Genomic DNA, 15,825 nt, shown 5'->3' on the forward strand with positions numbered 1-15,825 from the left:
AGGATGAGCGTTCTCCTTTCTCTTAGCCATTATAATTCACCTCTAGGGTAATGAAGATGCTACAGCTCATGACCTGTGGCACCGCCACGATGTGTTTCATACCACTCTCTGATGATTATTGCTCTCTGAAAAGAGTGTATACACACATACATTATCACATCAAAAACTGATAGATGTGACACTGGATATCTTGTGTCATCTACAGCACTGCTACACCACGGGGACAGTCACAACCACAGCACTATATGAAGAGGATCTACGGACCCTTGATGACTTTTCAGAAAGATTCACAAATATTCAGCTGCACAAACTGCCAAATTTTAGAAAACCAGGAAAACAGGAGGAAAAGAAAGTGAAGTTGTCTTCTGATCGAGGATTAGGTCAGTGCGAATACTCTGTGCTTACTGTTTTCTTTTATCCTCCTATTATTCAAAGCAACTAAAGACCTAAATACCTCTGTAGGAAATATCCTACAGGCTGTTCAGGCCAGTATCTCTGACCAAGCAGATTTTATTTGCGATTGCAGTGGTGGACATCCTGCAAGCAGGAGAGCATGCAGAAAACAGCGTTATATCTTTTATGCCCTATTACTCAACGCTTATCTCTTTCTCCCCTGGTTCCTCATTGGCTCAGTACTCAGGTTCCTCATTGGCTCAGGTTCACAATCTTCTCGATGCTTCATTAAACATGGAAACACTGGACAAATATAAATTTTTCCTGCATAAGCATAAATCTGTAGTTAATTAATTAACTTATTCCACACCTGATCTTTTTTTTTTTTTTTGCAGATATCTGCTTGTCCTTCTTTCCACAAAGATAAGCTCGGGAGAATGACAGGGGAGTATCTTGGTGCCTGCCTGTCACATCCCAACCTTCTCACAGAGTGAGACAGTTCGGCCTTGTGTAGAGGCCCTAACTTCTTTGATGCTCGCTAATCCATTTTTCTTTTGCTGGGAGTTTCTTATTCTAACAGAAAAACTCTACAGTATGTTTTCTAATCCCTAACACGACACTCGCATTGTTTGGAACATTTAACACCTTACAGTTTTGCAAGAAAGTATTAATCACATGATTCAGTAATAATGTTTCTAAAACATGCTGCTAACATAAATAGTATTTTACTTCTTAGATCAACTATTTCTAAGGATAAGTTAGAGAATACAGAAGCATTACGTTCTACTTCAAACCAATTGCTCTTTCTAATGTCAAATGCAGAAACAACGTTCCATTCCCACACTCCTTCAGCCATCTCTTTCACACAGCTCTCCACTGCATTCTGGAAGTATTAAATGCATCCACATGTAGCAAGTGATATTATTATAAGTGGGGGGGAAAAAAAACTTCCAAGTGAAATATAGTTCATTTGCAAAATGTTAAAAAAAAAAAAATCAAAATATGTTTGTACATTAAAATGAATATTTGGCTGAGTAGCCTTTCACAGTATAGGATGTACCCTTTTAGTTAGGATTTTCCACTCCTAAAACTAGAGCAAGGCTGGAAGTCCTATGTAAGGCATATCCCAGGCTTCTAGAAGTGGCTTCTCAGGCTTCTCAGCCCAAAAATCATAGAATGAGAGAACTGTACAGTTTGGAAGGGACCTCTGGAGATCATCTAGTCCAACCTCCTGCTACAGCAGGTCTTGTAGAAAGGTTATGCAGAGGGGTATCACTTTCTCCTAGCCATAAACTCCTGCTATTTACCATGCTCCAGTCTGGTGCATGGTAGACGTGAGATAAGCTGATTTAAGCACAGGGTATTTTGCTGGGCTTCAGTTTAATCAGATCAGGAGTGACATATGCCACAGCTAGTACAGTGGAAGAACTATCCCTCTGTTACAGATGGAGTCCAGGAAGATTAGCTGGCTAATTTAGCTGGTTAAAACAAATACCCAATCAGGTCATCTGAACAACACTCAGTTTTTCTCTATAGCCATTTCTAGCAGCAATACTTCTTGCTAGTTCCAACTTTTAGGCACAATCGTGTGGCATCTTTCAATGAGCAGGCTCCCCCTAGGGTAGACGGGTGAACTGATAAAGTTGTACTCAGGGCACTGGATAGTTTGCTCTACTGTTTGCATGGAAAAACACATTACCTGTACTCTCTCTTATTACCACATACTCTTGCTTTTCTAGTTAAAAGAGCAAACAGAACACTTAAATATACTCTTTCTATCATTATACACATAATCTTCAAGAGTATATGTAATTGCTTTCCAGGACCTTTAGTGTAGCTAATTTTCAAGATGAGTACTATTAGCTCTCAGAAGTTACAGCTTTGTAGCAGCATTAAACCCTGAACAGTGATATTCAGACTTCTTTTAAATGGCAGTGCAACTGAGATTTTTAAATCCTTCTTGAGTGTTTATTTTTTAAGCAAAAATTATGCAGAAATTTAATGTATTTTAAGTGAAAATTCTACTGAGATTTGTTTCAAGCATTGGACTAGATGATTAAGGTTGGACTCACTGATCTTAGTGGTCTTTTCCAACCTTCATGGTTCTCTGACTCTGAATAAAACGTAGATAGCAGTACCGGACAACATGTTCATAGCTTTAAAATAGCTAAACAATTTTTATAAGTTTAGTGTTCAGTGGAATTGGTCATTTTCAAATGCCAACCTCTCCACAAAGACATGGAAGCCCGCAGCTGCTTCAGTCCTATGTATCACCTGCGTCCTGGGCAATACAACCCAGCTTTGAAGAAAGCAAACAGTGCCAGTCTGACCTCTAAATTTAGAGCACTAAGCAAAGATATGACAGTTCCATATCTCCTTTAAAACCAATGTTATATATTGCATGGTCATAAAGGTAGGGTAACCCAAAAGATTTGGAGTCCACCAAATTTGATCTAAAATATTTCTTCATGGAAAAGGAGGTTAGGCATGGGAACACACTCAGGGGAGCGGTGGTGCCATCATCCCTGGTGTATTTAGGAGATGGACGTGGCAACACCATGTGGGTGGACGCACCTGGCAATCTCGAAGGTCTTTTCCAACCCCCAACGACTGCGCGATCCCTCACGGACAGTGATGGTCTCCACAATAGCCCGCGTAAGGGCACCAGAGGGCAGCACGAGCCGAGGCCAGGACATGGCGCGTAGCCACCTGAGGCGGGCCCCGTAATGGCGCCCATATCGTGCACAGCCCCCGCCAGAGCGCGCCGCGCCCCCGAGTGAGGACTACAACTCCCTGCACGCACCGCGGCACCACACGCAAGCACACTACCTGCTGCTCTCACTCAGCTGTCGTAATTCATGGCAGCCCCATCTGTCACCGAGGCACGACGCGAGCGGAAACACCTGTTGCCATGGCAACGGGGTGCCTGGTTAACATCCCGAGTGCTCCCGGAAGCGGTCGAGCATAGCGTGCCCATGTGGACTTTGTCCTCAACGCTGCTGGCCGCAGCCACAGCGGTTGCATCTACCGGCCACGGTGTCGGCCGCTGACCAGTCGGCCGCTACAAAAAACAACGTCCGGCCGTACCCGTTAAACTCCCCCCCCCCCCCCCGGATACGATTGGCCGAGCGTGGCTCCTCCCGGCCAATCGACGCCGGCCACGCTCCGTCCGCAGGAAACCGCACATGGAAAGCCACGATTGGCGGTGAAGGCTCCAAGCCCCACCCTCAAGCGTTCTCTATTGGTTGCGTGTTTGGCGTGGTGCGCTCCCATTGGCCACACGCGAAGAACCCCCCCCGCCCTCCGTCGGGGCGCGTTGATAAGGCGGAGGGGGAGGGCCGGGGCCGCTCTAGCGGGTTCGGCGGCGGTGCGGGAGGCGTTGCGGTGGGTTGTGCGGCTCAGGGCAGGGCGCGTTGGGCCGTTCTCCTCTCGGCGACTGCAGGCCGCGGCATCATGAAGTCAACGTGGGCGCTGGCTCTGGTGTGCGCGCTTCTCCTGGCCGGTAAGTGCTGTAGTCCTTCTGGAAACGTCGGGTAGGGGGAGGGGACTCCATAGGGGGTTCTCTTGGACGGTGCTTAGCCTGCTACTCGCTAAGGGGAAGGAGGCCGCGGGAAAAGAGTTGGGCTGCTAGGGCCCGGGAGAGCCGGCGCTGCCTCCATCCCGGCGCTGTAGGCGCCTTAGGGGAGCGGGGGAGGGGAGTGGCGCTCACTGCTCATGCGCCCTGACTGGGGGGCGAGGCTGCGGGCACGTCGGGGATGGGGTGCAGGTGTTGGCAGAGCTGGGACCGGACTCATTATTGTTCGTTTTATCCAGCTTCGGTGACCGCTGAGGAGGTGGATGCAGATGCGACCGTGGAAGAAGATCTGGGTAAAAGCAGAGAAGGGTCCCGAACTGATGATGAAGTTGTTCAGAGGTAGGTAGTAGAGGTGCTGCTCAGCTACTTGTGGCATTAAGGCTTTCTCCTGCTTTCAGAAGATCAGTTCCAGCATGAGCAATGCTTAAATCCTCAAAGGTTGGAGTGGAGGGGGTGTGTAATGCCTTTCCTAAACTAAGTCTAGTCAGTTCTGAGAAATACAGTACTCGAGGAAAGAGCTGTTGCTTCTATATAAAGGCAAGCTTGAGAGCTTGGATTCAGAAATATTCTGCTTTTTGTCTCATTGTAGTAGCTGCATGGGAGTTGCATAAACTGACAGAGAGCTATTCTTTTGCATAAGAATATAAGTGGTGTCATCTATGTGCTTGTTGATTGAAAAACTCTGTACCTATAAATGACTTCAGCTCCTGTGTAGCATACCGTGTGTTGAGGATTTCAGTCCTTGTGACATACCTGTGTTTCTACCTGAATTTCTTCTAAGTAAAATAATCTTAGCCACATACGTGGGTTTTTGCTCAAGTTTGAGATGGTGGATATGCAAGTGAGGACAGCTAGTATTGGAAATCTTGTATAATTTTACCATACTTATACTGTCTTTGTCAGGGGCTAAGAATCTTGTTCTTGCCTTAGCTAGACTATTATTGCTGTTGCCAGGTCATGAAACTAATGATAACTTGCATAGGTATGGCTGTTTGACAGATTTTCATTATTCTCACAGAGAGGAAGAAGCTATCCAGCTAGATGGCCTAAATGCATCCCAGATCAAAGAAATCAGAGAAAAATCTGAAAAGTTTGCCTTTCAAGCCGAAGTTAACAGAATGATGAAGCTTATTATTAACTCTCTGTATAAAAACAAGGAGGTTAGTGTCTTTATCACGTTAGAGCTGTTAGAACTGTTTGTGTTCTTGAGTTCCTGACAACTTGTTTGTTTCAGATTTTCCTGAGAGAACTTATTTCAAATGCTTCAGATGCTTTGGATAAGATACGCTTAATATCCTTGACTGATGAAAATGCTCTTGCTGGTAATGAGGAACTCACTGTTAAAATCAAGGTATGAAATGTTAGTTATGTAATTCCTTATTGATATTCTCACTGAAGAGCACTGACAGGGATCTAAAAAGTTGGTGCATGGTTATTTTATTCAGTTTAATGCTTAACAGTGTTACATCAGGACCCTAGTGATAATTTTTATCAAACACCACTCTTGTTTCCATCTGGATAATAGTAGCTTTTGCTGGCAGACATGTTTGAGGAGCTAGCACTCTTCACTCTTTTCTCAGTTGGTGCACTGTCTTAAGATTTAAAATGAAGTCACACTATCTCTTTATTTTTTTCAGTGCGATAAAGAGAAGAACATGCTTCATGTTACAGATACGGGTATTGGCATGACAAAAGAGGAGTTGATTAAAAACCTTGGTACCATTGCAAAGTCTGGTACAAGTGAATTCTTAAACAAGATGACTGAAATGCAGGATGATAGCCAGTCAACATCTGAGTTAATTGGCCAGTTTGGTGTTGGCTTTTATTCTGCTTTCTTGGTAGCAGACAGAGTTATTGTCACATCTAAGCACAACAATGATACCCAACATATTTGGGAGTCAGATTCAAATGAGTTTTCTGTGATTGATGATCCAAGAGGAAATACTCTGGGACGTGGCACAACCATAACGTAAGTATTAGATTTCCTTGGATTTCAAGAATTATTTTTAACTGGAATACATGGGTGGCTTTAGCATTGTGACTACGTGTGTTGTTCAGTTCTTGGATTGTAGCTTTTTCCAGTTGAATAGAAACATCCAAACTACTAGCTGCATGCAGAAGGTGGAGTGTTAATGCACTAATACAGTTCTTCATTCCATCTAATAGAGTGAAGAAAACAATGAACACCTTGACAGCTAATGGTTGGCATGTGGTTCCAAACAGTTGCAGTTGCCAGCAGATTTAGTTTCTCAGTGCAGTTGTGAAGTTGTGATACAACAGAATCTCTACAGTGGTTGTAGAGTTTCCTCTTGGAAAGTGATTGTGGTGTATAAATAGTAATCAGACTGCTAGTGCAAGTTTCAGATCAGGTGTAGTTTGAAAGCCCTATATTTTCCTATTTTTTTATGAGCATGTAAATCAGTTTGATCTGGGCCTTCTAGGACTCCAACCTGAAATCGTTTTCAGGACTTTTTACTAGTGGTAGGTAGGACATCAGTGTTACAATGCTGTTTGTTGGCAGGAAAAAGTTCATTGTGGTGCTCTGGTTCCAGATGAAGTGAGAATACATCAAGATCCATATGAGCATCAGAGTATTTCTTTTTTGGTTGCAGTAGTAAGAAGTACAGACTGTATTTTCAAGAGATAGCTGAGCATTGAGTAGTGCAGTTGTATAAATTTAAATCAGCATAGCTGCAACAGTGGGGAGATGCATCTCCTTCCCTATTTGAAAAACTTAATTGAAAGTACTTGTTCAGCCTTTTAACTTTTGTTTTTCTTCAGCCTTGTCTTGAAGGAAGAAGCATCTGATTATCTTGAGTTGGACACCGTTAAAAATCTAGTCAAGAAATATTCACAGTTCATAAACTTCCCCATCTATGTGTGGAGCAGCAAGGTAAGCGCATTTAACAAAGTGTTGTGTGCTAAGAGCTGTGTATCACAGCCTGCAAGGGCCTGATCTTTCGAGAGTGAAAGCATGTTACATACAGAATGCTTACTGGTCTGTTTCCTGACTCTTCTTTTCTTCAGGTGTTCTAAAATCAGTGAGAAGAAAGAACTGGCTAGTATTCTAGTAGCTGGATGCTGTCCAAAAGTCAATGCATTACTAAATTGCAGATTTCAAATTTGATTTGAACTTTGATTTGCTGTGCCTCAGTGCTGCAAAAGAAGCAAGATTGCACAAAAGATGTTTCTTCCACTGGCTTTGTTTAGTAGCTGGACGCTTGTTAAGCTTTTAAGCAGGGCCATGTTTAGATGTTCTTCTGAACTTAGGGCAGCCTTCCAACTTCTAGGCTTGTTCTTAGGATGTTTTCTTGGTATAGTGCTAACTTGAAATCGTGCTGAAGATCTTGAAAGTTGAAAACAGTGACCTCCCAATGTACTGCAGGATAGCATGCATTCACAAAAAATGCAGCTGAAAAAAGGTAGCTGTCTATTGACAGATGTTTGTGGGAGGGCAGATAGCACAAGTTAAACTAGTGCTGAGATAAGCTTTCTGAGAGAATACTGGAAGATACCTGGTAGGAAACTAAACATTCCTCACTTTCAATTTTCTCTTTAGACAGAGACTGTTGAAGAACCAATTGAAGAGGAGGAAGCAAAGGAGGAAAAAGAAGAAACAGATGATGATGAAGCTGCAGTTGAAGAAGAGGAGGAAGAGAAGAAACCAAAAACTAAGAAGGTAAGCTTTCTGAGATGAGGGACTTTGTAACAGACAGAGATTTGGGGAGCTTTCATGAAGCTGACATTGTGGGGAGGATGATGGTAAATCAGACTTGTATGAAAATAAGACAATTGAGTGGCAATAGGCTTGTGAGGCAGTAGTCCTGGAATTAACTCTAAATCTTTGGGAGTTTGTGCAGTGAACTGCTAGAAATGAGAGGTAGACTTGAGTGAACTGACCAACTAGCTTGAATATATTCTACTGGCTGGCAGTAGAACAGAAATTGCACTAATTGAGTGTAAAATGCGCACGTGCTATGCTGAAGTATGGGTTTAATTTCTGTTCCTTTGCGCTCAGACTAATGTGTACATTCAAATAGGAATACCCAGTCCATTGTCTTGTTAATAAACTATACACTAATAAACAATGCTGTTAACAATTTCAGCTTTAGTCAAGTTCATTTGACTGAAAAGCTGAATTGAGAATGAGTATTTACTCTGCTTTTAATTAGGTTGAGAAGACCGTCTGGGATTGGGAGCTCATGAATGATATAAAACCAATCTGGCAGAGGCCATCTAAAGAAGTTGAAGAGGATGAATATAAAGCTTTTTACAAAACCTTTTCCAAGGTGAGCTTAAAGCCTTGAGATTATTCTGAAGGAATAGTTTACTGCTGGTGAGAGTGGAATGATAATGCTGACCGAGGTCTGAGGGGTAGGTGGTGGTAATCCAACCTGTGTGGAGCTTACTGTTGTACTTAAGTACTGACAAATTAATTTTCCATCTTGTTTGAGAGAGTAGTGATGTTCACGTTGTATGTAGTGAAAGAAAGGCACGTTGTCTTTGCATGTAAATACAGTGTGATGTTAAGGTCCATGTTGTGAGCTATTGATTACTGAGCTATTGTTATCTTTATGGTTGGCTTTTATAAGCAGAAGTGGGGTAGGTCTCACACTTCTGTGTGAGTAACGCAGTTGAATTTGGAGTTCTGTTTTCACAAAGTACAGTTAGCTGTGCAGCAACATGTGATATCATGTTGTGGATAGAAGAGTATTGATTTGCCAATACTTGGTGAACATGGATTTAAAAAAAAAAAAATTCTCTTCACAGGAACATGATGATCCAATGGCTTACATCCATTTTACTGCTGAAGGGGAAGTAACTTTCAAATCAATCTTGTTTGTTCCTAATTCTGCTCCACGTGGCTTGTTTGATGAGTATGGATCCAAAAAAAGTGATTTCATTAAGGTAAGGCAAGCGAATGCTTATAGCTGTGATTTGTCTTTAAAAATGAAGAAAGTCATAATTGTTTTTTTCTTTTCTAATTCAGCTGTATGTTAGAAGAGTGTTCATCACTGATGACTTCCATGACATGATGCCCAAATATCTAAACTTCGTTAAAGGTGTTGTAAGTATTAAACCTTATTTCCATTTGTGTGTGTTTTTTTTTTAATCCAAAGGCTGCTAGCTATACTTAAAAAGTTTCTCTTTCAATTAGGTGGATTCTGATGATCTTCCTTTGAATGTATCTCGTGAAACGCTTCAGCAGCATAAGTTATTAAAGGTAAGGTAGATGGTTTTAGATATCTTTGATTTTAATAAGGAACCAAATTAAAATGAATAAATAGGTGACAAGATTTAGGAGGCAAAAATAGCTTGATTAATTTAGTTTTCAATATTTCGCTTTCACATTCCTGACTGTATAAGAAGCCAAAGCTTTGTTCAGACTAATTCTGTTTACTTTTAAAGTGGAAATAGTGTCTTGAACCATTATTTGTGATGAGGCCAAATTGAGGGTTCTTATTGCTATAACCTGACATTATTGCTTTCCCTAGGTGATCAGAAAGAAGCTTGTTCGTAAAACTCTTGATATGATCAAGAAAATTGCAGAAGAAAAATACAATGATACATTCTGGAAAGAGTTTGGTACCAATGTAAAGCTTGGAGTTATTGAGGATCATTCCAATCGTACAAGGCTGGCTAAACTGCTTCGCTTCCAGTCTTCCCATCATGAAAGTAACCTTACAAGCCTTGACCAATATGTGGAAAGAATGAAAGAGAAGCAAGACAAAATTTATTTCATGGCAGGTGCCAGCAGAAAGGAGGTACGTGAGGAAGGAAAGAAGTTACAGCTTTAGTTTTCTAAGTATGAATAGCGAGCTTTTTGTATTTGCTGTGTATGTGGCTATTCTGTGCTTATATTACCACTGCTGTTCAGTTTCCCTTGTGTTAATGTTCATTAAATAGATGTATAGTTCCCAGTAGTTGCTGGTATCCACACTGTTAAACTGACATCTGAATCTGTTCTCATCTTAGGCTGAGTCTTCACCGTTTGTTGAGCGCCTTCTGAAAAAGGGCTATGAAGTAATCTATCTGACTGAACCTGTAGATGAATATTGCATTCAGGCTCTGCCAGAGTTTGATGGCAAGAGGTTTCAGAATGTAGCGAAGGAAGGAGTTAAGTTTGAGGAAAGTGAAAAGTCCAAGGAGAGTCGTGAAGCCCTGGAGAAGGAATTTGAACCACTCCTGAACTGGATGAAAGACAAAGCTCTAAAGGACAAGGTACAAATGTCATGTTACATGTGGAAATGACAAATTTGCATTTGTAAATTTAGAAGTAAAGTACAGTGCCTTGTGAATTCTTGGGACATAGAGCTGGCAGTAAGGTCTCTGTTCTCCAATTGTTTTCTCTAATAATTGTGTTTAAGCACTTATTTGGGGAAGGTGGTAAGTTAGAATGACATTTTAGAGTTTTCAGAAAGCATTGAAGTGGGTACACTTGAGTTTTTTGCTTTGTGAGAGTGGTGCTGTGCACTAATACAAACATGTTTTCCGCAGATTGAAAAGGCTGTGCTGTCTCAACGTTTAACACAGTCTCCATGTGCACTTGTGGCTAGTCAGTATGGATGGTCTGGTAACATGGAAAGAATCATGAAGGCTCAAGCTTACCAAACAGGGAAGGACATATCTACAAAGTAAGCTTCAGTTACGTAGCAGCAGATGTGAAAAGTAGTTGATGGCCTTCCTTGCTTGGTGGGATCTCACCAGGCTTCCATCTGATTCAGATGATCCTCAATGATTTTAAGGTCACTTACAGATAGGTTGCAACACCTGACAAGCTGATATGTAGAACTGCTTTCTGAGCAAGGCTCATCAGTGATATTTGTATCTCATTTGATGATGAGAGCAAAAACTTATCAGAACTCCAGTGCCTTTCAGTGTTTAGCTAATAATGGGGGGGGTGAACTTTTAACTGTGGTTGTCATTAGCATGTATGAGCTTAAAGGTGTAGCTGGGCCTGATATTTCAAAATCTAGTGATGTGACTTCTGTTCTTTCCAGTTACTATGCTAGCCAGAAGAAGACATTTGAAATAAATCCCAGACATCCACTGATCAAAGACATGCTGAGGCGAGTTAAGGTAAACAAACAACGGTAGTGTGAAGCATTGCCTGCATAGCTGTGTACAGCTTAATTAACAACTGTGTGCTTGTGATTTCTTTTTGATGCTTCCACATTAGGAAAACGAAGACGACAAAACAGTTTCAGATCTTGCAGTGGTGTTGTTTGAAACTGCAACTTTGAGATCAGGATATATGTTACCAGACACAAAGGAATATGGAGACAGAATAGAAAGGATGCTTCGTTTGAGTTTAAACATTGATCTGGACGCAAAGGTTAGTTGGGTTGCATACAACTTGCAGATGATAACAGGCTTAAATACCTGTTTTCTAAGATGAGCACCTATCTAGTTTCCTGATGTGGGCTCAGGAGCCCAGTTAAATTCTTGACTGGAAAGGTGATGAGTCTACTTCATGTTTGTATCCTCTTTGTAGTTCCGGATTCTGCTTTTCCATTGTGCTTTTCAAGTATTTGCCACGTTTTTACGTGGTGGTTTTGTGGGAGTAAATTAGAGGCCAAACGTGTAATTATTTTACTGATGGAAAAATGCAGACATTGGTATAGGTCTTCCTCTGATGCTGTGCAGGAACATATATGGTGGATATCCTACCAGGGAGAATGTGGTAATGTATCAGTGCTGAAAAGAACCTGGTTTATCCTTCAAGTAGTGTGGGACATGTGTTACAAACTGGCAGTAGTTGCATAGCCTGTGTTTAACTTGTCTGCAACTAGTAAACACTGTATGCAAAGAAGGTGCTGAATACCAAGTAAAATGTTTGTGACCCCTTCTCCAGGTGGAGGAGGAACCTGAAGAGCCCGAAGATGCTGCTGAGGAGGCAGAGCAAGATGAAGAAGAGGTGGATGCTGATGCTGAAGACAGTGAAACACAGAAGGTAATATCTAAAGTCCGACTTGTTTTTTTAATACTCACATGCAATTTTATTCAGTGATAGTTTTCTTCATTTGGTCTTCTGTAACAGTAGCTGTTAGTGTTGGGTTCTCCAGATTTTTCGTGAGAAACTCTGGCACAAATGACTTCTCATTTCTTAATAAATTTTGGTGTAAAAAAAAAAAATAATAATAATAATCAGGTATATTCAATACTAGAGCAAATTGAAGAAAAAAGCAGATCCCCTTCCTGCTACCTGTTGGGTTTCCATAGCTTGTAGGCAATACTAATAAACTGACAGTGCATGGTTTGAAATCCTTCAAACAGCACTACAGACTTAGAACAGTGCTGCCTTGACTTTGGATTATGTCTGTAGTTCTAATAATATTTTGTTATGCTGGGCTCTCCAGTATTAGTTCTTCAGTGACATGAATTTTAAAGTCACTGTGAAATCCCAACTCTTTGTGCTGGCTGAAGTTGCTTTTGGAAGAGTGCTGTAACTTTTGTCTTTTGCCAGCACAAATACAAAGCTGTTAGAGACATTCAGCTATTAGCCATCAGATTACCTGAGAGTACACTTGAAGAACCATACTGTAGCTGTTGCATTGGTTTTGATGCTATTGAACTGCTTTTTCACAGTTACATAACATGAAATGACAGTAATAAGGGAATTATATAGTATTAGGACTGCATTGTTCCCTTAGTACTGTCACTGCTTGGTGATTCTGTGTTCTACTGGATGAGGTTGCTTGCATGTTACACAAAGGTTTCTGACTGTTGACTGGAAGTAGTTGAACTTCTCAGTGCTGTAGTCAAGTAGAATGGGGCTATTAGGAGTACTAATTGAACCTGAAAAGTAGTGAAGAAATTAGTGAAGATAAACAGTCAACTATAGATCTGCTGCAGACACCTGAACAAACTGGAATAAAAGTAGCCTTTTTCCACTTCAAATAGCCAAGTCTTGATGTTCAATCACTTGAACAGGAATATGTTTTCTTCAAAAGTTGCATTGTTAATGCTTTGAAAAGCATCAACGGTAGTGAATGTGAGGCAGCTCTTGTAACCATTGGCACTTCAAAAAAGTGAAGTTCTGATTCTTTGTTTTGTCTCCACAGGAATCCACAGATGTAAAAGACGAACTGTAAACTGCACTCACCTACTGTCCTGCACTGGGAGGTCAAGAAAGGATGTGAAATTAGATTTTTGGTTGGTTTTCCACTGTAAAAGGTTGAGGGATGGTATGGGGCTTAAGGGCAAAGGAGATTTTTTTTTTTAAGTTGACTTTTCTAAAAAAACATTCCTCACGAATGTAAATTTGTATTATTTAACTGACTTGGTGTAAAATCTTGTCATGTACAAAATAAAATGTTCCCAAACACCAGTACCTCTAAATTTTACCTTAGTTCATCCTCCACAGTATCACAAGATTTAAAGGGATGGTCTTAAGTGTTCAGGTCCTTTGTACAACCGTTAGTTTGCCATCCTCATGCCTTTCCACACTGGCACAGCCACCCTCCTGATTGCTGTGTGTTCCATAAGTGTATGCTGAAGGCAGGGTTTTGCATTAATCAGCCTGTTGTACTGTTCATCCAAGTATGCTTGGTATCTGGGAGCTGGATGGAAACCTGGGTAGAGTAAATATTTAAGAAGTTGCATAACTACTGTCATGTGGTGGGGTGTTTAAAAATAGTGTTGGAACTGAAGCTTATCTTTTGTGGAAAAGCAACTTTGTAAGCTGGTTGTAGCAGGCTTTCTGAAACAAATATAAAATACAGTTAGTAATGGATTGTGTGACTTGATTGCACTTTACAGAGTAGGCAGTGGTAGCTTTCACTGCTGAGAACAGCAAAAGTGATTTCCTTTAAGGGTCTGAAGAGCAACTGGATGTGGCTGTCTGTCCAGGAGATTAAATGTGTTCCACTGTAGTAACCCTACCTTTAACTCAAGTAGCTTTCCTAACAGCTACAGTAGTCCTACTTTATCCTCTTTTTTTTAATGTTGAAGTTCTTGGCAGTTGTTTAATTCTTGTTCTACTATTGCGACAAACCACTGTAAGTACTTCATTTAATGCAAGCTAAATCTGTTGACACCAAATGAAATACTGTGAAATGTACGAGTTTGAGCTGGGGGCACCACCTTGTTACATACATTGTGTTAGCTTTATGTGGTTAGATAAAGCACTACATTCTCTAGTGCCTCTGCTTTTGAAACACCTTCACAGGGTTGGTGGACAGTGTTTACATTGGCTTTACTAGCCTTCCTCTGTGAAAATACTTCATAATAGTGCTGTACAAGAGAGCTGATTCTCAAGTAGAGCTGTTAACTAGGCAGGTGAAAGAGTAAATTTTGAGTCTTGAAATCGAAGTAAAATTTGTAATTAGGTGAGGCATCTAAACAATAAGCTGAAGAGATTGCTTTCTATCTTTCCATTTGCTTTCACTAGGTTTCTCTGTTGCCCAAGCACGCTGTTTCCATGTAATAAGCACAGATACCATATGCTAGTGTGGTGTTACTGAGTTGGGACTTATTCAGAGGCATAGACTTTATTAAAGTATGCTGTTTGATGCTAGCACAGGAGCTTAATTTATTGAGTGAAAGGAGTGTTTTTGCTTGTTATTTTCTTGCTTACTCATTAGTGGCTTAAGTACAGGGTTAAATATTGGTACAGGAAGCTGAATGGCTTAACCAATGCCATTCCAGCAGGTAACAGTATCGACTGTAGTTTGCCTCTGAGCAGCACTTAAGGCATGGTCCTCTTAATATGCCAGGTGCAACTTCATTTTGTGCTCTTTTGTAACAATCAGCTGCTTCTGAGGTTTTGATTTACTGCTTCCTAAAAAATATCTTTGTGAATCTGGAATGTTACAGCTTGAAAAATGAATCAAACATCCATTAACGTGTAAGAAATGTTCTTCTGTGTTTGACCAGCCTGAGCAGCAACTGGCTCAGGCTTACTGTATGTCTGTTACTGAGCTCAGAAATCTAACAGATGTTACTAGAAGTATAGGATTGTCTGGCTACTTTAATTTGTTAATTCCTTGTTTCATGGCTGAAGTTCTCATTGCATTGATGGGTTCTAGAGTGCCCAATCTGATTGCATTTTAGAAATAATAAAGAGAGCACTTCCTAGTCATGCTTTGTGCTTCTTCCTCATCTGAGGATATCATGTGCAACATGGCTGTGGTCCAGATGCTTTCTTTGCCCTTGAGTGACAGGTGTTTGCTGTTAATAGGCACAAGCATGCAGTTGTTAAGGTTTGGGGGTGTTTTAGTTATTTCTGTCAACTCTGTAGAATGACATCACTGCTGGAAAAAGCTTTGCAGTCATACTGAGGCCATTTCTTTACCTGCAGTAGTTATGCTGTGCCACTGCTGCTGTTGGAACTTGGTATAGAGACAGCTTTGCTGCTACTAGATAGGCATGCAAGACAGTGATTTCCCCCAGAGCTAGAGTGTACACCACACTGTTCCATTTCCACTAGCAGCAGGAGCCATTTGGAAAAAGAGCTGAATGGATGTGATTAAATTTTCTGCAGCCCGTGATCTGAAGTAGAATGCATCTTGTGCTGTAAGGCAGTGGCATAACGATGGAGGTAATATTCTGACAGTGTAACTCAGGGTAAGGCTTAGTAAATCCTCATTCTTTAAAGGGATAACTGAAAATGCTGTTAGCTAGAATAGCAACAAAATACTGTTGAACTGCCTCATTTTCTTCAATAAACTGTTCCTTTGTTGTCAAATGTGCTGAGGTGAGCAGCGTCAGTCTCTTCTTTGCCTTTGTTTAGGTGCAGTGAAAGAAGTACCACTGCAACTGAGCTTAGTAAAATGTTTTCCTCTAGATTGATTTTACTTGAACTCGGTGTGTGAGATAGAATTAGTACCTTCTTTATGCTATTTTCATTGATGAAG

General features: G+C 41.0%; 1 protein-coding gene across 1 annotated transcript; it reads left to right on the plus strand.

Moving 5' to 3' along the window:
- The first annotated feature begins 3,743 nt into the window (after positions 1–3,743).
- On the plus strand, positions 3,744–13,298 carry HSP90B1 (heat shock protein 90 beta family member 1). Its single transcript, XM_052668773.1, has 18 exons — positions 3,744–3,895; positions 4,207–4,306; positions 4,986–5,127; positions 5,202–5,318; positions 5,605–5,936; positions 6,749–6,860; positions 7,527–7,646; positions 8,140–8,256; positions 8,738–8,875; positions 8,958–9,035; positions 9,126–9,191; positions 9,463–9,732; positions 9,944–10,189; positions 10,466–10,602; positions 10,969–11,047; positions 11,148–11,303; positions 11,823–11,921; positions 13,033–13,298. Exons 1-18 carry the CDS (start codon positions 3,847–3,849, stop codon positions 13,060–13,062), a joined length of 2,388 nt encoding a protein of 795 aa, XP_052524733.1. The 5' UTR covers positions 3,744–3,846; the 3' UTR covers positions 13,063–13,298.
- Positions 13,299–15,825: the final 2,527 nt, after the last annotated feature.

This window comes from Tympanuchus pallidicinctus, unplaced genomic scaffold, assembly GCF_026119805.1.
Source record: "Tympanuchus pallidicinctus isolate F22 unplaced genomic scaffold, pur_lepc_1.0 scaffold8, whole genome shotgun sequence".
Lineage (NCBI taxonomy): Eukaryota > Metazoa > Chordata > Aves > Galliformes > Phasianidae > Tympanuchus > Tympanuchus pallidicinctus.

Coding starts and splice junctions, on each gene's coding strand:
- HSP90B1 (XM_052668773.1), top strand. CDS start 3,847: ATGAAGTCAACGTGGGCGCTGGCTCTGGTGTGCGCGCTTCTCCTGGCC. Junction 7,647..8,139: donor AGAAACCAAAAACTAAGAAG/GTAAGCTTTCTG, acceptor GCTTTTAATTAG/GTTGAGAAGACCGTCTGGGA. Junction 10,190..10,465: donor ACAAAGCTCTAAAGGACAAG/GTACAAATGTCA, acceptor TGTTTTCCGCAG/ATTGAAAAGGCTGTGCTGTC.